We start from the raw sequence: 22,046 nt of genomic DNA, 5'->3' as shown, positions 1-22,046 counted from the left end.
CCATCCACCCCACCCTCATGAATCCCACACGCCTACCAGGACCCTATCGACCCCATCAATCTAGCACCCCCTCCCAGGGTCCTGTCTGCCCACCCCCATCACCTCATAATGCTCTGCTAGTACTGTTCCAGTACCCAAATATGCTTATTGGAGAAAGCAGAAACAACTATAATGAAGCCTGGCACTAGTGAAAGCTATTTTAGTGCAGTGCTAAGAACCTGAGCAGGCCTGGGACACAATCTCCTGGTACCTGAAGGGGTACAAGAGATGCCTCCCACTTTTCCTGGTGGTGCTGTGGTCCAGTGGTCTTCAGTCTATTTCGTTCATGTAAGTTGCCATAACTGAGGCTTCCCAACCCTTTTGGGGTCTTGACTCCAAGGTTGAAGAACACTGCATTATTGTATCATTAAGCAGTGATTGCTGATCACTTTTTGCTTTCAGTATTTCCAAAAGCAGTGGGTTCTGATCTTGTATTTAAGATATGTAAATAACATGTAACTACAGTAAATAGTAGTCCAGGTGTAGGGGGTCACTGGATTATGGGATGTTTGACACTTTCTCCCTATTCTTAGTAAATTATCCATTAAGTATTCTTTTATTTATTTTTCACATTTTTATACCACCCTTTCTCCAAAGAGCTCAGGGCAGTGTACACAGCTGCTCCCCTCCTTTTGTCCTCACAACAACCCTGTGAGGTAGGTGAGGCTGAGAGAAAGTGACTGGCCCAAGGTCACCCAGGAAGCTTTGTGGCTGAAGGGAGATTTGAACCTGGATCTTCAAGGTCTAAGTTTACCTCCCAAACCACTACACCACACTGGCTCTCTCTTTTAATGGATCTGTTTTAAATTCTAATAGCATTAACTTGAAATGAAGTCCCAAATGGAACTTCTTGTTGAGATTTGCTTTTACTGATGCTCAGTGTGAAATTTTAATTGGAATCATTCATGATAAATTGATATTGGAAATGTTTTGGGGGTGTGTGGGTATACCCTAAATTGACTGTACTGCAAAACATGACAGTTTCCCCTGTGAATCACATCCCTCTGATTTCAGCTCTCTGGGGCACCTAAGGCATTTTGTTCACTTGTACTTATAGACTAAGATTTTATAAGAAAGTGAAAGAAGAAATGAGATGTGTAGCATCTGAATTCTGAGGGTGCAATCCAATACATGCTTATTCAGAAGTAAGCCCAAGTTTGTTCAATAGAGCTTACTTCTAGGTAAATATCCATAGGATTGCAGTAAAAATGTGTTGCATCTGTTACTTGTGTCTCATTTCAGCAAAGGAGACATCAGTCACACATTCTCTTATACCAGTGATTTTCAACCTTTTTCAATCTCACGGCACACTGACAAGGCACTAAAATGGTCAAGGCAAACCACCAGGTTTTTGGCAATTGACAAGGCACTCCATGCTGCCAGTGGGGACTCACATCTTCCATTGGCCCTATTAATAAATGATTTTCCCATGAGCTTCCCCCAAATTCCTGTGGCACACCTGTGGACCACTCATGGCACACCAGTTGAAAATGGCTGTTTTATGCAAACTCACCAGATTCCAGGTATTTTGTAGAGGCATTTTGTAGAGGCAAAGATATTTATGATCAGATGAGGAGGGTACATTAGACATGGTGATGTTAAACAATAGTGATGCATATAGCAAAATTTATATTGTTACTTATTGTTACAAACAATAACAAAACTTATTGTTACTTAAATTAATATAACTTGCTGTTCTGTCTTGGCATTCTTTGCTATGGGTGATGCTATTGAAAATATTTTTAGTACAGCCTGTGTTCACTATTATGGGATTGCTGGTTGAAATGTACTATCCGATTGTGGTTTTCTGAATTCTGTTGATGTCTTAAAGTTGTTCTGATAAGGTCTGAAGATTATTATTTCAACTTGGCAAATAAGAAATAGAAAATATTACGGGTGTTTTTGGAATTTTCCAATGAGTTTTCCTGAATGCATCAATGCTTCTCTAGCCTTATCAGTTGCCTTCTCTTTTGCACCTTGTAGAAGCTCCACAAAATTTGTTTTTTACCTATTTTTTACACCTTTGAGCAGTCTCATTTTAATTAATTTACTTTTTGTGATGATGAATCCCACGTTTATTGTTTATACAACAAACCATGCACACGCTTGACCTTTTGTCTTCTGCTGGGTCAAGTATCTAGCTGTTTTGTTAACATCTAACCTGGACATGATGGCATTATATTGATCCATCTCTAACCTTCTCCTTTGGCCGCTTAACTCTGTCATGAAATCCAACAGAAACCGTTCCTTCTTTTTCAGGGCATCATTCTGGCTGCATTTCCCCTTCCATGTGCAGGTTTTTGCCAAATCTACAAAACCTTGTACTTCCAATATCTCCAGAATCATCCCTGTCCCCCATCTTTCTGCTGCTAAAGTGCATATACATGTTATTTCTGCAGCCTTCTCCTTGCTGACCTTTGCTACAGTCCTCTTTTTATTTATTTCAAAAGATATTTCTTACAATCTTCAGTCCCAGCATTGTGATCATGTTGTTCCTCAAGCGATTGGCTCTCTGTTGTTTTCTACTTCAACTGAAAACTATTTTCATGTAATGGTTCTTATCTTTGTCCTTGAATTTACTAAAAATCTTGACAATAATATGACACTGTTTTCATCACCAAGAACTAGTCCAAGAACTTGGAAACATAAATAGACTATTTTCAGGGTGACACAGTGGTTAGGGTTAAAGCTTGGTGGTGTCCCTTAGGCTTAGAAATTTAGATGTAAAATATATTTGTAGTGGTGATGCAGAAATTTTTAAGCTTCACATTTGTAAAGAAGCATTTAGGAAACACCTATATTTAGTTTTATTTATTTTTTTGCTACTGGGGAGAGAAAAGGAAGAGAAACCTATCTCACAAGCTCAGGGTTGTTTATAATACATCCCTTTGGAATCTTATCAAGATCTGAGGAGTTGAATTTTCTGGATAAACTCCATGATAAACTATTTATTTATTTATTCACATTTTTATACCGCTCTTCCTCCAAAGAGTTCAGAGCAGTTTACACAGCTGCTCCTCCCCTCCTTCTTGTCCTCACAACAACCCTGTGAGGTAGGTGAGACTGAGAGAAAGTGACTGGCCCAAGGTCACCCAGGAAGCCTTGTGGCTGAGGGGAGATTTGAACCTGGATCATCCAGGTCTAAGTCCACCTCCCAAACCACTACACCATCCTGGCTCTATAAAGTTCACTGGAGACTATAAACTATAAAGTTCACTGGATAGCCTTATAGCATAGTTGTATCCAGATTTACCTGAGAGTAAGCCCCATGGAACTGCATAGGCATGTTTATTGTTGCGCTGTAAATCAGTGAGCTTCATGAGTGAAGTATTTTGAATATTATTACTATATTATGGTAGTACTATAGTACCCTGAAGCTAAGTGCTACATGAAATAGTGGTAAATGAGATGCCATTAAAGGTAATGGGGCTGAGTAGCCCTGACCTCCCAGAATTAACTGCACCTATTGGCTATAATGGCTGTTAGTCAATCCAGGGTGGAGCACTATAATGAAACAGCACTAAAGAGGGAAGTGTAATGGGAGGTATTGCTGTATTTTATTCTTCATTGGTGGAAAAGTGTTTGGTTTTCTCCAGTGTTTCACTTTTCTTCCATGTAAAGATAGAGGAACGGCTCCCCTCCACACGTAAACATTCTGGATGCTGTCTTTCTTTCTCCCACCCTCAGAATATCCTACCTATGACTGTCTCTTTGCTCTTAGCCTTTTTTCCCCTCTCCACTTTGTTCATAATCATTTGCTGTTGAGTCAGGCTATTTGTCCATCCTACTCAGGATCTACTTTGAGTGATAGCAGCTCCTTAGCCTTGTCTACCGAGATGCTATGAGTTGCTTTCTGCATGGGAGTACCCTCTACAGCCAAACTAGCCTGTGGGGCCAGAAGCTAGTGTAGTGATAGGGAATCTTTTTATATTGGAAGACCACATGTTTTATTTATTTGGCTTTTGGGTATAGTTCACTATTTCCTTGACCAAAAAGGCATATTGTATGTTTTAATTAACATGTTCTTTCTGTAAGCAGATCTCAGGCCTATGACATAAATCATTGGCCAGTTTGTCGATTACTGAGTTGCTACTGGCAGGAAATAATAAATAGAGGTTAATAAAAAAATACCCTGAGTTGGACAAATATGCAAAAGGCTGCAACTGATAACCCCAAAGTCTGCATGCAGCCTTAAGGCCACAGGTGGGGAACCTGCCACAGGCTAGTTAGTGAGGCTAACAGTGAGCTAGTGCTCTGCATCAGTGGTTGTCAAACTTTTTACTCCCATGACCTACCTTGTCGGCCACAGTGGCTGTGTCGCACTCCAGAATGCTTTGTAGCTTCCGGGTGGTGACCTAGAATGCAACGCAGTGTGCAGTGTGACCCAGAATGCTTTGTGTTTACCAGAGCAGGCCATCCCTGCGACCCACCAAAAATTGGGTCATGACCCACAGTTTTACTACTCTACATTGTTCCTAGCATACCGGTGCCAAGTGTTATGGTAGTAGTGTCAGTTATTAATGAGCTAACCTGCATGAACAGGCAAACCTAGTTGCAGTTTTTAATACATCTGAATGTTATGAGTGATTCTAAATTGACAGAATTTATCCTAAGAAGTCCCTGACAGACACATGCTCCCATTCAGCTCAAAACAAAATACTTTTTGAATCATACAATTTCTGAAATTTTTAAAAAAAATTTACTGTATATAGCACCATCAACCTGCATGGTACTTTAGATAAACTAACAATGTACTTCTATGCAGGTTTATCTGGAAGTAAATTCCATTGTGCCCAAGGCTGCAATCCTATTCATACTTTACTAAGACTAAGCTCCATTGAATATAACTGAATTTACTTCTGAGTAAATGTGTAGGATTGCAGTGTAAAAAGAGAGGTCCCTGCCCTGAGGAGTTTAAAATCTAGATAGCAACACAGGGGAAATGATGGAGTTGGAAGCAGGGTAGACTAGGGAAGGATATGTGTCTATTTCCATCACATGAATATAGCTTAGTTACAGAGAGGAAGAACTTCCTACTCTTGGGTAGTGATGTGTGTATAGGTTGCAAGTAGTAGCCCTGTATGTATGAAGGACTGTTCTGGCAAGACCTTCTATTCTAGCTGTGCTGCTATGCCAAGTTATCAGAAAGCTTTCTAAAGGGTTCTGTAGATTCCATTTTTCCTTGTTATTTTGCTTACTTAAAATGGCACCTTTGTATTGTTGAGCGTTTGGTTGTTGATGGTTTTTGCACATTGGATTCAAATTCAGAAGGCAAATTCAGTGCTCAAATCATTAGAGATTGAAAATAAAACTTGCTAATTTGCTAATGCCCATATACAAATCTATGATGTGGCTGCATCTAGAATACTGCATACTGCTCTGGTTGCATCTCAAAAAGGATATTATAGAACTGGAAAAAGTGGTGAAGAGAGCAAACAAAATGATCAGGAACCTGAAGCTTATATTCCTTGCAAGGCAAGGCTGCAACATTTGGAACTTTTTTAATTTAGAAAAAAAGATTACTAAGCTGTATCATGGTTGAAGCTTGTAAAATTATGCATGGTGTGAACAGATAGACATTCTCCTTCCTCAGTGCTAGAACCTGAGGTCGCCCAGTAAAACTGGTTGGTGGGAGATTTAGAACACGCAAAGGGAAGTACTACTTAACACAATGCATTACCTACGGAATTCACTGCCATAAGACGTGACGGTGGCTTAAAAAAATTATTGGATGCATTCATGGAGGACAAGTCCACCATTAATTTACTAGTCATGATGGCTGTATGCTGCTTCCAGGATCAGTGTGCATCTCAGTACTATTGGCTAGGGAGCAAGAGTGAAAGAAGAATGTACAGGTCCAATGTTGACTCAACAGGAATGGCCACTGCAAATGAGAAGCAATGTGCTGATCCCTGGAGAAGGGGAAAAATGCACCCCTTTAAAATCACAGTTTAAAAAACTGCTTTTTACTGTTGTAGGGAGGCAGTCGTGCAAGGGATTGCATGTATAATTTAATCCTAATTATTATAAACTGCTCAGAACAATAAAGGGAACACTTAAACAACACATCCAAGATCTGAATGAACGAAATATGGCTATTAAATACTTTGTTCCTGACATAGTTGAATGTGCTGACAACAAAATCACACAACAATCATCAATGGAAATCACATTTATTAACCCATGGAGGTCTGGGTTTGGTGTCATACTCCAAATTGAAGTGGAAAAACACACAACAGGCTGATCCAACTTCGATGTAATGTCCATAAAGCAAGTCAAAATGAGGCTCAGTAGTGGCCTCCACGTGCCTGTATGACGTCTCTACAACGCCTGGGCATGCTCCTGATGAGGTGGCGGATAGTCTCCTGAGGGATCGCCTCCCAGACCTGGACTAAAGCATCTGCCAACTCCTGGACAGTCTGTGGTGCAACGTGGTGCTGGTGGATGGAGCGAGACATGATGTCCCAGATGTGCTCAATTGGATTCAGGTCTGGGGAACGGGCGGGCCAGTCCATAGCATCAATGCCTTCATCTTGCAGGAACTGCTGACACACTCCAGCCACATGAGGTCTAGCATTGTCCTGCATTAGGAGGAACCCAGGGCCAACCGCGCCAGCATATGGTCTCTCAAGGGGTCTGAGGATCTCCTCTCGGTACCTAATGGCAGTCAGGCTACCTCTGGCGAGCACATGGAGGGCTGTGCGGCCCCCCAAAGAAATGCCACCCCACACCATTACTGACCCACTGCCAAACCGGTCATGCTGGAGGATGTTGCAGGCAGCAGAACGTTCTCCCTGCCGTTTCCAGACTCTGTCACGTCTGTCACATGTGCTCAGTGTGAACCTGCTTTCATCTGTGAAGAGCACAGGGCGAGGTTGCCAATCTTGGTGTTCTCTGGCAAATGCCAAACGTCCTGCACGGTGTCGGGCTGTCAGCACAACCCCCACCTGTGGACGTCGGGCCCTCATACCACCCTCATGGAGTCTGTTTCTGACCGTTTGAGCAGACACATGCACATTTGTGGCCTGCTGGAGGTCATTTTGCAGGGCTCTGGCAGTGCTTCTCCTGGCACGAAGGCGGAGGTAGCGGTCCTGATGCTGGGTTGTTGCCCTCCTATGGCCTCCTCCACGTCTCCTGGTGTACTGGCCTGTCTCCTGGTAGCGCCTCCATGCTCTGGACACTACACTGACAGACACAGCAAACCTTCTTGCCACAGCTCACATTGATGTGCCATCCTGGATGAGCTGCACTACCTGAGCCACTTGTGTGGGTTGCAGACTCCACCTCATGCTGCCACTAGAGTGACAGCTCCGCCAGCATTCAAAGGTCACCCAAACATCAGCTAGAAAGCATAGGGACTGCGAAGTGGTCTGTGGTCACCACCTGCAGAACCACTCCTTTATTGGGGGTGTCTTGTTACTTGCCTATGATTTCCACCTGTTGTCTACTCCATTTGTACAACAGCATGTGAACTTGATTGTCAATCGGTGTGGCTTCCTAGGTGGACAGTTTGATTTCACAGAAGTGTGATTGACTTGGAGTGACATTGTGTTGTTTAAGTGTTCCCTTTATTGTTTTGAGCAGTGTATTTTTTAGGGGGGGACCCACAGATTTTTCTTTCTCAATGCTGATGAGAGATACCCTTTAAATTAAAGGAACACAGTCCTTCAACAGTAGCCTCCTTAATGGGAGAAAGGGCAGCAGGCTGACAATCCATCAAACATTCTCTCACTGCTCCCTTCCCCCTGAGCACATAAAAGAAGGCTAAATGGCAGTGATTCTTTCCCCCTTGCTGGGCTCCTGGTGAAGGGTGGGGTTCCTTGCCTCCTAGTGAAGCCTAAGCACCTGGGGAGAGAGACTTATTGCCTCTGTGTGCAATTCAAAACGTCAGCAAGGCTGTTTTTAAATCACCAGAGAAAAGGGACTTTGTTTTTTAAATTGATTTGCTTTAGTGTGGTTTTTTTGCCATCCATTTGAGTTCTGGAAATGGAACCCTCCCAAATAATGAGACTCAGCCTGTATCTTCACCTTCTGCCTGTGGGATATGCAGAGGCAGCTGCTGGGTCACTGTAAAAAATGGGTTGCTGGACTAGAGGATCCTTTAGCTACACTGCACCATATCTCAGTTTTCTAACATGTTCACTACCTCTTGAATGCCATCCTAATTTCATTTACTTGAGAGCCTTGCTGTCAGGAAAAACGTAGAGAATTGCAGCCTTAGGTCCCAATCCTGTCCAATTTTCCATTGCCAGTGCAGTCATGCCAATGGGGCATGCACTGCATCTTGTGGTGGGGAGTCAGTCATAGATGCTTCCTCAAGATATGCATAGATGCTTCCTCAAGATATGGGAAAGTTGGGTAGGATTGGGCCCTTAGGCTGCAATCCTGTGCATACTTACTTGGAAGCTCATTAGTAGAGCTTACTTCTGAGTAGTCATGGATAGGATAGTCATGGATAGGATTGTGCTGTTAGCCTGTCTGCTTAACTCATTCTCCCCCTCCGACTTGTGAAACTTCATTATTTTCAACCTGTTTTAAACCATCATAGTAGATTAAAATGCATACAATAGTGTGTTTTCCTTTTTCATTAATGAATTAAAAACAGAGAAAAGAGAGAAGAGAAAATATGTAATGCTAGTGAAATGCACAAAATCAATGAAGAATATTTATAAGCAGTCTATACATGAATGTCTAGAAAAGTCTTCCAGATGTCCAAATATGTACTCATACATAGTTGTTGTCTATAAGCCATATGTTCAAATGTTGATAGAGGGCTTCAATCCATTGAATAATGGGGGAGGGGCTTATTTTCTTTTATTTAAAGAATTTATACCCTGCCTTTCTCTTGCCAAAGGAAATGCCCAAGGCAGCTTACAAAACGTTCACAAAATACAACAGCAAAATTCTCAGGCCAGTGCTGGACACCATGGGAGCCGGTGTTGAAGGCTCCTTCTGGCCTGGACACCTCTTCTTTCCTCCCCCAGGGCACAATGTTTTAGTACAGAGGTCTCCAACTGGAAACCACTGTGTCACAAAAAAACCCTCCCAACCACAAGCCGCGCTTACCATTCTGCTATGGCGATGCATTTCTTTCAAGCTGATCTGGACACAAGGATGCAGAACAGTAAGTGCCATTCATGGGGGGGGGGGGGGAGGACTTTTTCCAAACCCTGGATCTGGGGTTTGGAGAGCCCTGTTTTAGTAGAAGCCTTTTAGCTATGGTAAGGACACAAGTGTTAATTGTGTTCAATATCTATGTTGCTTGGCTGATCAGGAGCATTATTTGAATCAGTTAAAAGGTTATTTAGTTGATGTACCAACTAAACCTTGTCACCCTGGGTTGCCTTGATAATAAATATTTTCCACATTTTTATACCACACTTCTTCCAAGGACCTCAGGGTGGTGTACATGGTTCTTTTCCTCATTTTATCTTTGCAACACCTCTGTGAGGTAGACCAGGCTGAGTGTGTGACTGGCCTAAGGTAACCCAGGAAGCTTCCTAGCTCAGTGGTATTTGAATCTGGATCTTCTAGGTCTTAGTCCATCTCCTAAACCAGGGGTGTCACAAGTTTTTGGCAGGAGGGCCACATCATCTCTCTGACACTGTGTCAGGGGCCAGAGGAAAAAAGAATTAATTTACATTTAAAATTTGAATAAATTTACATAAATGAATTTATTAGAGATGGAACTTATATGAATGAATGAAGGTCTTGTATTAGCTCAAGGTCTATAAAAGGCACAAAGCAAGGCTGGCCTTTCCTTTGCTGCTGCTGCTGCATCACAGATGTGAAACAGCAAGCAGTGGAGGAAGCCTTCATCCCACAGCTCACGCAAGAAGTCAAACAGTCGCCCTCACGCTGAGAGCAGTTGCATCGGGCCAGTGCCGGCTCCAGCAAGTCTCTAGAGGGCCAGAGGCTTATTGGAGACTGGGGGCTCCCTGAGGGCCGCATTGAGAGGCCTCGAGGGCTGCATGTGGCCGCAGGGCCGGGGTTTGGGCACCCCTGTCCTAAACGACTGTACTATCCTGGCTCTTAACAAGTGTGTATATAGATGTATGTTTCTGTTATTTTGGGAAAAGCTAATGTGGTTTACATAGTTGTTTGGTAGCCAAGGTTTGAGGAAAGCATCAAGTTACCTAAAGGAAAAAAAAATGCATCCATGAGCCATATAAGGAGTGCACTTGATGTTTTGGTCTGTGCTTTCACTGTGCACTGGTACCTACTCATATGGGATTTTTAAAAAATGCATTTACTGCATGTAGGGGCTATTGGTATAATCAGTGTTTGCCTGTGTTTGTCTTCCTCTAATAACCAGCACCACAGTATTTTGGAATAGTGTGCTGTAGAGATGAGTGATGTGATACAGTATATAGTCCCCCTAGAACAGGGGTCGGCAACCTTAAACACTCAGTGAGCCATTTGGACCCATTTTCCGGAGGAAAAAAAACCTCAGGAGCCACAAAACCCTTTTGACATCTAAAATGAAGATAATACTGCATATATAGTTTTTTCCCCCCACCTTTATGCTCTTATAGGTCCCATTTTTATAATGTAGCCCCCTCTTGTAGCTTTTAGTTAGTTTTGTCATACATTCTTGTCCTGTGTTTTCAGATGCCTGGTCCTCTATGGTGTTTTGCCTGATTCCAAGGCCATTCTCTGCCTGGAGAATTAGGCCCACTTTAAGCAAATTAGCTCCCCTTCTTTCCCACAACAAATGATCCTGGTTCTGCCCTGCAGTCCTGCTGGACCCCACCTCCAGGGTAGCTCGCCTGTTCAACCTGCAGAGGTCCTCTCTCCTGCTAGCAGCTTTTCACCACTACAGCAGACCCTGGGTCCTCAGCAGGTCTTGGGCACAGCAGCCACACACGAAACTCCAGTGTCTCCAGCAGTCCATTAGTCACAAAGTCAGTCAGAGCATCCAGGGCAGAGTCCAAAGTCAATAAGCCAAGTCACAGTCCAAGGTCAGATTCCAAAGTAAGTCAGTCAAATCAGTCAGAGTATCCAAGTCAAAGTCAATAAGGCCAGCCAGCCAGTCTCCTCTCCAACCTGCACTCCTTCTCCAACTCACATCCCCTTCCTCAGGTGCCTGTTGTATCCCTGAGGGCCCTATTGCCTTCAAGTGGCTGCAGCTGTGCAGCACACTCTGCTGGATGGCCAGGCCTTACCCTTAAAGGGGCCACTGCTGACACCACATCTACCACCTCACCAGATCTTCCAGGATTCCAATACATATGGCAGTTATGACATCTGCTTATCTTACATGGATACTAAAGAACTCCCCCCACCTTCCAGAAGCACCCTGCTGGAAGGAAAAAAGGACACAGACTCCAGAGGTGGGGAAGAGAAGAAGCCAGAGCTGGAGGGGGGGGAAGGTGGGGGGGCAACCACAGGCCAGCTTCTGCCCTGCCTGCCTGCCCTTCCTCACTCAGGCTGCAACCCTCTCCACACTATCCTGGGAGTAAGCCCCATTGGCTACGATGGGACTTATGAGCAGACAAGTTGGTTGGAGCTCTCAGGCTGCAGTCCTCTCCACACTTTCCTGGGAGGAAGCCTCACTAACTACTTGTGAGTAGACCTACATAGGAGGGGGCTGAGGCTGCAGCCCTCCACACCTTCCTGGGAGGAAGCCCCACTGACTACAGTGGGGCTTACTTGTGAGTAGACCTGCACAGGAGGAGGCTGAGGATACAGCCCTCCACACCTTCCTGGGAGTAGCCCAGGGACTACATCAGGGCTTATTCTGGAACAGGGGCTTATTCTGGAACAGACCTGCGCAGGCTCCCACTCACCCGTCCTTGCACTTGGCCTTGAGCAGGCTCCAAGGTTGCCATCCCAGGCACCCTTTCCTGGGAGTAAGCTTCATCCTCTGTAATGGGGCTTACAACTGAGTAGACACACAGGATGTCTCTCCTCTGCTGTGGAGGAAAAGCCTCTCCTTGCACTGAGTGGGGACCTACTCAGGGAAAGGCTGGCTGCAAGGGCTCACAATGGCTGAGGAGGAGGGCGGCTCAGGATTGGCTGGTGGTCAGCCAGTGAAGGGCCCTGAGCCATTCCAACAGAAAAAGTCAGGAGCCTGCTGGATGCTGATTGGCTGAGCCTGCTGGAGAGTTGGGGAAGGGAAAAACAGGGACCTTAAGTCTGCAGAGCGGGCAAAATTGAAAAGGGAAACCAATGTGGGGCAGGTGGGGGTGAAGGGAGAGGAGGGCAGTGAGCTCAGGGGGCGGAGGGAAGCAGCCTGCAATCCCAATACAGGTGCCTCCTGTCACACTCTTTGCCACTTTCACCTGGAGGAGCCACAGCAGACAGCTGAAAGAGCCACATGCGGCTCTAGAGCTGCAGGTTGCCGACCCCTGCCCTAGAAGGAAGCTAAGGACCATACAGGAAGACTTGAATAATTTTATTGGCATGTAAATACAAAACTGTGAAATATAGTAGAGTTTTCTTTTTATTCAAAATGGCAGTCTGAATTTGAATAAATATCTGATGATAATAAATATAAATAAATAGTTCCTAATATAAATAGTTTTAAAACCACTAAAATAAATAAATAAATGGAATTCTCTTGTATGGATTGCACTGCATGTGTGTGAAAAGTCATCTGGGCATGACTAGATAGGGGGATGCACATATTTATCTGCCTCTTGCATCGTCCAGAATGGATACAGTTCTGGCTCATTTATCAGCACCCCTCATGTTTGTTGATACTATACTTTTTGAATCAATTTTTGCATCAAAGTGCCTCTGGCATGTGCAAATGTACACCAGCATGTGGTACCTTATGACATTGCTGCCACTGTACCACAGAATTCCACATCTGTCTTCCTATTTGGATTATTTTATTTCTAGTTGTATTAAATGCACTGCTCCAATAGCAACTATCTTAAAGAATCATATTGTTGGTTTTAACCTCACATCCTGAATAACCTGTGGCTTTTAAATTTGATAGTTTTTGTGAAGTTTACAGAAATTGAATAAACCCTTCTGAAATGCCTTGTGATTATTGGGATCATACACTCCAGCTTTGCTGGATCTTAAAACTTGCTACCCAATAATAAGTTACAGAAACATCCTACACTAAAAGCCTCATCTAATCCACTTCTGAGTATTGAGGGATATTCTCTGTGCTTTGTGCATGGAGTTCTTTTCTCTTGAGGATTCACTAAAGTGAGTTGTTTAAGATATTTTGTCTAGGCTAGCATTTGGTACCCAAGATTAAGCTAACTAGTTTAACTTGTTACTTGTTTTAAGCAAAAGGGCATCATTTAAACAGACAGTACAAGTTTTAAAACTGAGTAGTTCTGTTTGTTTTTTCTAGGTACTAAAAAATGTCTTTTCCACCTCACTTGAATCGCCCTCCTATGGGTATCCCAACACTTCCTCCGGGAATTCCACCTCCACAATTCCCAGGTTTTCCTCCGCCTGTACCTCCTGGTAAGCTATATCAGAACCCAGTGGGGTCAACCAAATTATTGCTGAACTGATCAGTAATTCTTGTAATTCAGGGTTTAAATTCCCTTTTTGTGACATATCTTTCCTGCTTGCTTAATATTGGTTTTGAACAAAAATGTCATTTTTTCAAGTGTCTGAAACTGTTAATACAGCCTTTTTTTCCCCCTCAGGGACTCCCATGATTCCTGTGCCAATGGGTATTATGGCTCCTGCGCCAACTGTAAGTATAGCATAAGATAAAAGTGACTTTAAATGTAACTGTATCCCTTTCCTCCTTGTTGCATGTGTAATACTGACTCTGCAAATTTTGCTTTGCACACTGGGAGTTATCTTTGGGGAGCGGAGTTCCTCAGTCTGGCCTGGGCACCTGTGTTCCTTGTAGGCTTTAATAGTTACTTATTATAGCTGTGTAAGTGCTAACCATGGTTAACTACTGTCCTCAACTTTAGTAAGGTTTTGCAAATTAGTCCGTTTCAGATCCTGACTAATTTTGAAACCCTGGTTATCCCTAACCGTAAGTAGTAGTGGTGCATTTTCAGTGATGCACCGTGCTCAATCTCGTATGGGTAGGGAGGTGGAATTTTAGATCGAAGAGAAGGGCACACAGCAAGTATACTTCGGATACTTGCTCACAGATTACAAGGTATCATTTTCCAGAGCCAGGGTTACATTTGCACCAGATATCTGTGATCCCTTACATTAGTCAGTCTTCATTAATAAAAAGTTGCCTAAATTGGGGGAACCTGATAGTTCTCAGGATGGCCTCTTTGAAGGTGCTGAGAATGGATGTGAAGTTGCAGGCTGTAGTAATGTAGTGTGTTCAAATACAAGGTTTCTTTCTTGCATTTGAGTTTCATTTTAATAATCAAAATGAGGTTTTATGTAGGCATCTTATCTGATGAGGCTTCAGACATGCTTATGCAACAGCGCTCATTGTAAGTGGAATGGCCTTTTAAAACATTGTGTGTGTGTGTTCAAATACTTTTGCCTTCATAATTTTATTACTGCAGCGCTAGTGCATATGGTTCCTTAAACAGAATATAGCACAAATCCGTGCCCCGAGGATTTGCATAATTCTATACTATTTATATTGATTTAAAATCCTGACTTCCGCTGGCACTGTTTTGTAGCTGCATAGGGATGTGTGTACGTTTCATGGATTCCCCTTTCTTCTCCATTCCCTGCACCTGCAAAAATCTGCTCCTGATGGTTAAGAACATAAGAACAACCCCACTGGATCAGGCCATAGGCCCATCTGGTCCAGCTTCCTGTATCTCACAGCGGCCCACCAAATGCCTCAGGGAGCACACCAGATAACAAGAGACTTCATCCTGGTGCCCTGCCTTGCTAGGGTAACCCTCAGAAATAGGGATGATATGCGGCATGGGGGGCTGGAGAGGAAAGGAAAAATTTGCTTGAAAATCACTTTCCTGCCCTTGCACAAGCAAATGACAGCACAAACAAATGACAATTTGAATAATAAACCATTATTTCCTGTTTGAATTTCTTTTGAAAGCATCCATTTTTCAGTTTGTAATCTTTACATAAGGTACAGTCAGCTCAGGAAAGAATTGTGTAAAATTAACTTCCTTGTTGAGAAATTTGTCTAGAGAAAAAATATTTAGTAGTAAGTTATTGTAAATGAGCATATTACTTGGTGTCTAAGATATAGTTCTTTTAACTCAGAAAAGAATTGATGTGTTGAATATAATGTTCTGTTTCTGTTTTTTGACCACTGTAAGTATGTTGATTTGCTTGCATGTTTCCAGGTGATTTTCTTAAAGTGCTTCTAAAGCACTTTTTTTCTCCTGAAATGTCATAGTAGGTATCTTTTCCTCTGCTTTCAGGTGCTGGTTCCAACCACTGTATCAATGGTTGGAAAGCACATGGGAATTAGAAAGGAGCATCCAGGTCTAAAGAACAAGGAAAATGATGAAAATAGTGGTCCTACTACTACAGTTTTTGTCGGCAACATATCGGAGAAGGCTTCGGACATGCTTATACGACAGCTTCTTGCTGTGAGTAGAATGACTTTTTAGAACATTCTGTCAGTGTATGTGTGTTCAGATTTTTGTTGCTTCTTAATTATTTTATATTATATAAGCAGTGTACATGGTTCTTTACATATAGCATAGCACGGGTCCCTGCCCTGAGGGTTTACTGTGTTTCTCTTTATATATTTTATATTAATTTAAAATGTAAACTTGATCCAAGATCCAAAGTGCTAAAGAAAAAAAATCTTTGTCCATTATGGTAGATTTTTTAGCTCAGCAGTTGAAGCAAAAATTCCCCCCTAAGATTTTCCCCTGAGCAGCACTGTGCTGCTTAATCTTAGGAGCATAAAGGGCTGCTGCTGGAAGAAAATATCAATTTAACCTTGTATGTGCACAAAAACATGTGCAGACACCTATCTGGAACTGAGACTTTGGTTGCATATTGTAGGTTAACAGACTAGAACTGTTAATGGACAGTTTGATCCCAGTTTATTTTAGCAAACTGCCATTAAAATGAATGATTTCCATAGTTTGGACATGGAACTATGCTTTATTTTATTTAAAAGTGACGCTTTCACTTTTTCTGCTCTGTATGGAGGAAGTTGGAAGGAAGACCACACAACCCAAGGCACAGCTGGCTAGTTCAGTCATTACATTAGTGGTCTTCAGCTTGTCAAATGAAAAACTTGCAACATGGGGCCCACCTTCTAGAACCCAGTGGGTGAGAGATGAGCAGTTGTAGTTGATCTCTTTCCACCCAGTGGCTGCCAGTGAGCATGCATTGCATCATTTAACCCTTTCCTTCTAGGACAGTTGGAAGGAGAAAAGGGACAGAGAGTGGCATAGCAAGAGCATGCACTCCAGTTTCCAAGACATGAACAGAAAGGCAAGGCAATGTAGAGAGCACTGGGAGTGATGCAGCAAGGGAGAGCAGGTGGGCCCCTGAAAATAACCTGTTTGATCAAAACAACCTGTCCAAACTCAAATCTCTAGTGATATTTACCTTATTTAGGGACCCCAGCATTCACCTGCTATTTGCACTGTGCAGGCCTCAATTTCAAAATAAAATGGCAGTGGCAGCATTACCACAACCCACCTGAGGTCAGATCCTGACTTACTTGCTGAAGACCTGTGGTTTAGAACATTTTCTGAATCGCCTAATATAACTGAAATGTAAAAAGACAGAAATTTAAACTTGGAGTCTCAAGCTTTAAAAAAAAAAAAGACAAAGATAATTACAAAAATTTTTATTCATCTTCTGTTGGCAGAAAATGGAACACGAGCTTTAAATGAAATTTCTATATACGTAGACTAGTTAGAAAGTAGAAATGGGCAATGGAGGATATAGAGCAGATTAAGATTATATCAGTGGCAGAGTTGCAAAAAACCCCTACTTGCTAGAATGCCACAATAAATTAAATACTATCTCCTTTTTAACATGGAATACATTGGGTTATAGCCTAATTTAGCACAGAGTAGAGCTTTGTTTTAAAAAACCTCTTCTGTGAGTGGAATGAGCTTTGGCAGAGCTGTGCTTCATGATTCATTAGGATACAACCCACTAACAGCTTTCAGGAATAAGAGCTCATTTCATCTTCTCTCCTGATATGTATTCACATAAATATGAATTAACTTTGAAAACTATTTTACAGAAATGTGGTTTGGTTTTGAGTTGGAAGAGAGTTCAAGGAGCATCTGGAAAACTTCAAGGTACTATATATGCTTTTCTCTATAATGTATGTGGAGATACATATAAGCTTTATTTCTGAAAAGCTCGCACTTCAGCAATAAGGGTATAATTGTTTTAACCTTTGAATCAGCACACTTGCTGTCCAGTACTGCAAGCTACTCTGTCAGCCAGTAGGTGTTTTTGATGGAATGCACACTATGTTTGTTAGTGCAGTATGGTAATGTAGGAATTGGAATTGATCCTTAAAGTACTGTGTCAGTACAGTGTTGTATGTTGATGCTGCTGCCTTAACAGTACCATCCTAGTACCATCATCTGTGGGTAGCAGGATTCAGAAAGGCTTATTGCTATCCTGTGCTGCCAAACCATCTAGCACAGTGGTTCTCAACCAGTGGTATGGGTATCACCAGTACTTGAGGTGGTGTCTGGTGGTACTTGTGGGACCCCGAACACCTGCTGCCCAGCAGCGAGACCAGGAAAGTGATGCAACAAGCAACTGCAGGAGGCTTGTCTCAGTGGGCAGAGCTCTAAAGGTGGGTCTCCAAACTTCAGTTTGGGGGCCAAATTCAGCCTTCGGGAGACTTTATCTAGCCCCAAGATTCCCCAGCCTCTCAGGGCTAAAAATAACTCAAAAGATGTGCTCCTGGATGTATTCCTCGTTCAGCCACTGGAAGTACTGAATACAATGTAATGGAAAGTTGTTTCATTACATTACGTTCAGCACCTCTGGTGGCTGATTGAGGTATATACCAATGCTGGGAGACCTGGAATATAAATATAGTAGAACCTCTTTAAGTTGACCACCCAAGGGATTGGAGGAAATTGGTTGACATAGGGAGGTGGTCAACATATGTGGAAAAAGTGCATTTAAATATCGTGTTTAGCTCCCAGGACAACAAATGCAAGGCCAAGTTATTACTTAGATTAGATTTTTAAAAAGTTTTATTGCAAATATCAATGAGAATTGATCCCCTTGTGATGCTTACTATTTATATCATCTATATCAAGAGACAGAGAATAAACAGCCCACAGTGTTTAAAAAACCGCTAAAAATTCATAAGCTTGAAAAAAATTAAGTTTTAAAAAAATACTTGGTTTCATAGCAGACAGGCAGACCAATGTTATCCCTTGCCTGCCCATAGCATGTAGCATGTTACGTAGCCCCAACAGCTTAAAAAAAACACACCACTTTTTTATTTAGGCTGCCTGGCCTCCACTGGGTCTCCTCAGATTCACTAAATGCCAGAAGGTGTTTGATACGGTCCCTCACTAAAAGCTGTTGAGAGCTCCACAGTCAGGGAATAAGAAGACAGGTCCTCTCATGGATTGGGAACTGGTTGAGGACCAGGAAACAGAGAGTGGGTGTCAATGGGCAATTGACAAAAAACATGGAGAGAGGTGGAAAGTGGAGTGCCTCAAGGATCTGTCCTGGGACTGGTGCTTTTCAACATTTTCATAAATGACCTGGAAACAAGGATAAGCAGGGAGGTGGACAAGTTTGTGGATGACACTAAACTTTTCTGAGAGGTGAAGACCAGAAGGGATTGTGAAGTGCTCCAGAAGGATCTCTCTAAACCGGGAGAATAGACAGCAAAATAGCAGTTGTGTTTCAATATAAGTGTAAAGTAATGCACTGGTGATGGGAACCAAAGTGAAAGGACAGTGGCTTCACTATGCACAAGCAACCTCATGTCCCTCACAACTTGGTACTTGTCCAGGTACAATCGGCAGCTGGCACAGGCCTGTCGGCTATGTGCAGTGTGCCCACCTCTAAAAACCCTTTCGCACATGTGCTAGCATGTGTAGGGGAGGGATTGTCACATGGCTTCTTGCTTTTCCAAAATGGGACAAACCAGACAAAACACAGGCCCACAGTATCGCGTTCAGTGGGCAACTTACAAAGGGTAAATTAATACCCCGTGCAATGGTCGAAGTGGTCAAGATACAACTTATGGAGGTGGTCAATATAGAGAGGTTGGTCTTCCATAGTGTATATGCAGTGTCTGTTCATACTGTGAAAATTAGGTTAACTTAAGGAGGTGGTCAACTTTTGGAGGTTCTACTGTACAAATTAAAGTTCATTAAGCTTAAAGTGGAGCAGAAACTGAGACAAAAAAGTTTGTGATTTGCGTTGTAGGTTGCTTGATGGTTTTCAAAATCCATTACCACCTCTTACTGTGCAAGTTAATTTTGTCCTTTGCTCCTCCTTTCACCCCCACCCACATACTGTATTCAGTAACACAGGCCAACACACATTTTGCTTCCTTAAACATTAAACCAATTCCTGGGTATATTTGGAGACATACAAAATTATGCAGGGGATGGACAGAGTGGATAGGGAGATGCTCTTTACACTCTCACATAATACCAGAACCAGGGGACATCCACTCAAATTGAGTGTTGGGCGGGTTAGGACAGACAAAAGAAAATATTTCTTTACTCAGCGCGTGGTCGGTCTGTGGAACTCCCTGCCACAGGATGTGGTGCTGGCGTCTAGCCTAGACGCCTTTAAAAGGGGATTGGACGAGTTTCTGGAGGAAAAATCCATTATGGGGTACAAGCCATGATGTGTATGCGCAACCTCCTGATTTTAGGAATGGGTTAAGTCAGAATGCCAGATGTAGGGGAGAGCACCAGGATGAGGTCTCTTGTTATCTGGTGTGCTCCCTGGGGCATTTGGTGGGCCGCTGTGAGATACAGGAAGCTGGACTAGATGGGCCTATGGCCTGATCCAGTGGGGCTGTTCTTATGGAGTGCCGATTCCAAAAATGGCATCCGTTTTAAGAACATAAGAACATAAGAACAGCCCCACTGGATCAGGCCATAGGCCCATCTAGTCCAGCTTCCTGTATCTCACAGCGGCCCACCAAATGCCCCAGGGAGCACACCAGATAACAAGAGACCTCATCCTGGTGCTCTCCCCTACATCTGGCATTCTGACTTAACCCATTCCTAAAATCAGGAGGTTGCGCATACACATCATGGCTTGTACCCCATAATGGATTTTTCCTCCAGAAACTCGTCCAATCCCCTTTTAAAGGCGTCTAGGCTAGACGCCAGCACCACATCCTGTGGCAGGGAGTTCCACAGACCGACCACGCGCTGAGTAAAGAAATATTTTCTTTTGTCTGTCCTAACCCGCCCAACACTCAATTTGAGTGGATGTCCCCTGGTTCTGGTATTATGTGAGAGTGTAAAGAGCATCTCCCTATCCACTCTGTCCATCCCCTGCATAATTTTGTATGTCTCAATCATGTCCCCCCTCAAGCGTCTCTTTTCTAGGCTGAAGAGGCCCAAATGCCGTAGCCTTTCCTCATAAGGAAGGTGCCCCAGCCCCGTAATCATCTTAGTCGCTCTCTTTTGCACCTTTTCCATTTCCACTATGTCTTTTTTGAGATGCGGCGACCAGAACTGGACACAATACTCCAGGTGTGGCCTTACCATCGATTTGTACAACGGCATTATAATACTAACCGTTTTGTTCTCAATACCCTTCCTAATGATCCCAAGCATAGAATTGGCCTTCTTCACTGCTGCCGCACATTGGGTCGACACTTTCATCGACCTGTCCACCACCACCCCAAGATCTCTCTCCTGATCTGTCACAGACAGCTCAGAACCCATCAGCCTATATCTAAAGTTTTGATTTTTTGCCCCAATGTGCATGACTTTACACTTACTGACATTGAAGCGCATCTGCCATTTTGCTGCCCATTCTGCCAGTCTGGAGAGATCCTTCTGGAGCTCCTCACAATCACTTCTGGTCTTTACCACTCGGAAAAGTTTGGTGTCATCTGCAAACTTAGCCACTTCACTGCTCAACCCTGTCTCCAGGTCATTTATGAAGAGGTTGAAAAGCACCGGTCCCAGGACAGATCCCTGCGGCACACCGCTTTTCACCTCTCTCCATTGTGAAAATTGCCCATTGACACCCACTCTCTGCTTCCTGGCCTCCAACCAGTTCTCAATCCAGGAGAGGACCTGTCCTCTAATTCCCTGACTGTGGAGTTTTTTCAGTAGCCTTTGGTGAGGGACCGTGTCAAACGCCTTCTGAAAGTCCAGATATATAATGTCCACGGGTTCTCCCGCATCCACATGCCTGTTGACCTGTTTTGCCCTATCACGTCTAGTTTTGGAGACACACCATAGCCTCATTAGTGAATGGTTCAAGCAGCTTCCTCATGAGGAAGCCTACTCCATGGCTTCCTTGTGAGGAAGCTGCTTGAACCATTCACTAATGAGGCTATACTACAGGGGTGCTCAATAGGTGGATCGCGATCTACTGGTAGATCGTGAGGCAAAATGAGTAGATCGCGGAGCCCTGTCTCTCCAAACTGTTAATATGTCAGTTTGGTGACTAGACGAAACTGACATATTTAGCTGACACTAAACTGAAACTGACACTTTAGCTGCTCTTCAGGCATGCAGCAATAAAACTGACTAGACTCCAGCAGGGGCTCCATACATTAAAGGGGGTGTCTGTCAGATGCTTCCTTCCCCCCTGGTAGATCTCCGGGCCTTTCTGGGTTTCAAAGTAGCTCTCGAGCCAAAAAAGTATGAGCACCTCTGCTATACTATATCTCCAAAACTAGATATGATAGGGCAAAACGGATGTCATTTTTGGAATCGGCACCCCAAATACATATCAAACCACCATATAGTTTGGGAAAAACTTTTCTGACCCTCAATTTTGTAGGCCTGTGCAATCAGTTCTGAATGTATTTATTATTTATTTTCCGGCCGCCAACACCATGTCAGATACATGATGTGGCCCACATGCCGAAAAGTTTGGAGACCTCTGGTTCAAAGCATGCTTTTCCATGCTTGAAAAAACCCTACCATTCACCCTCAGCCTCTTACTGGTGTTTGTCACGT

General features: G+C 43.3%; 1 protein-coding gene across 2 annotated transcripts in view; it reads left to right on the top strand.

The window, feature by feature from the left end:
* The window catches only part of RBM25 (RNA binding motif protein 25), a 47,597-nt gene that overhangs the window by 977 nt on the left and 24,574 nt on the right, over positions 1-22,046 (top strand). For both annotated transcript variants that reach the window (XM_066631477.1, XM_066631479.1), the window contains exons 2-5: positions 13,355-13,470; positions 13,659-13,708; positions 15,336-15,506; positions 17,135-17,192. In XM_066631477.1, the coding sequence (XP_066487574.1) occupies positions 13,365-13,470; positions 13,659-13,708; positions 15,336-15,506; positions 17,135-17,192 (385 nt within the window). In that variant the 5' untranslated portion in view covers positions 13,355-13,364. The remainder of the gene's footprint in view (positions 1-13,354; positions 13,471-13,658; positions 13,709-15,335; positions 15,507-17,134; positions 17,193-22,046) is intronic.

This window comes from Tiliqua scincoides, chromosome 1, assembly GCF_035046505.1.
Source record: "Tiliqua scincoides isolate rTilSci1 chromosome 1, rTilSci1.hap2, whole genome shotgun sequence".
In the NCBI taxonomy this organism is placed as follows: domain Eukaryota; kingdom Metazoa; phylum Chordata; class Lepidosauria; order Squamata; family Scincidae; genus Tiliqua; species Tiliqua scincoides.
Note: the sequence above shows the minus strand (reverse complement) of the source record. Positions and strands in the feature narration are given on the sequence as shown.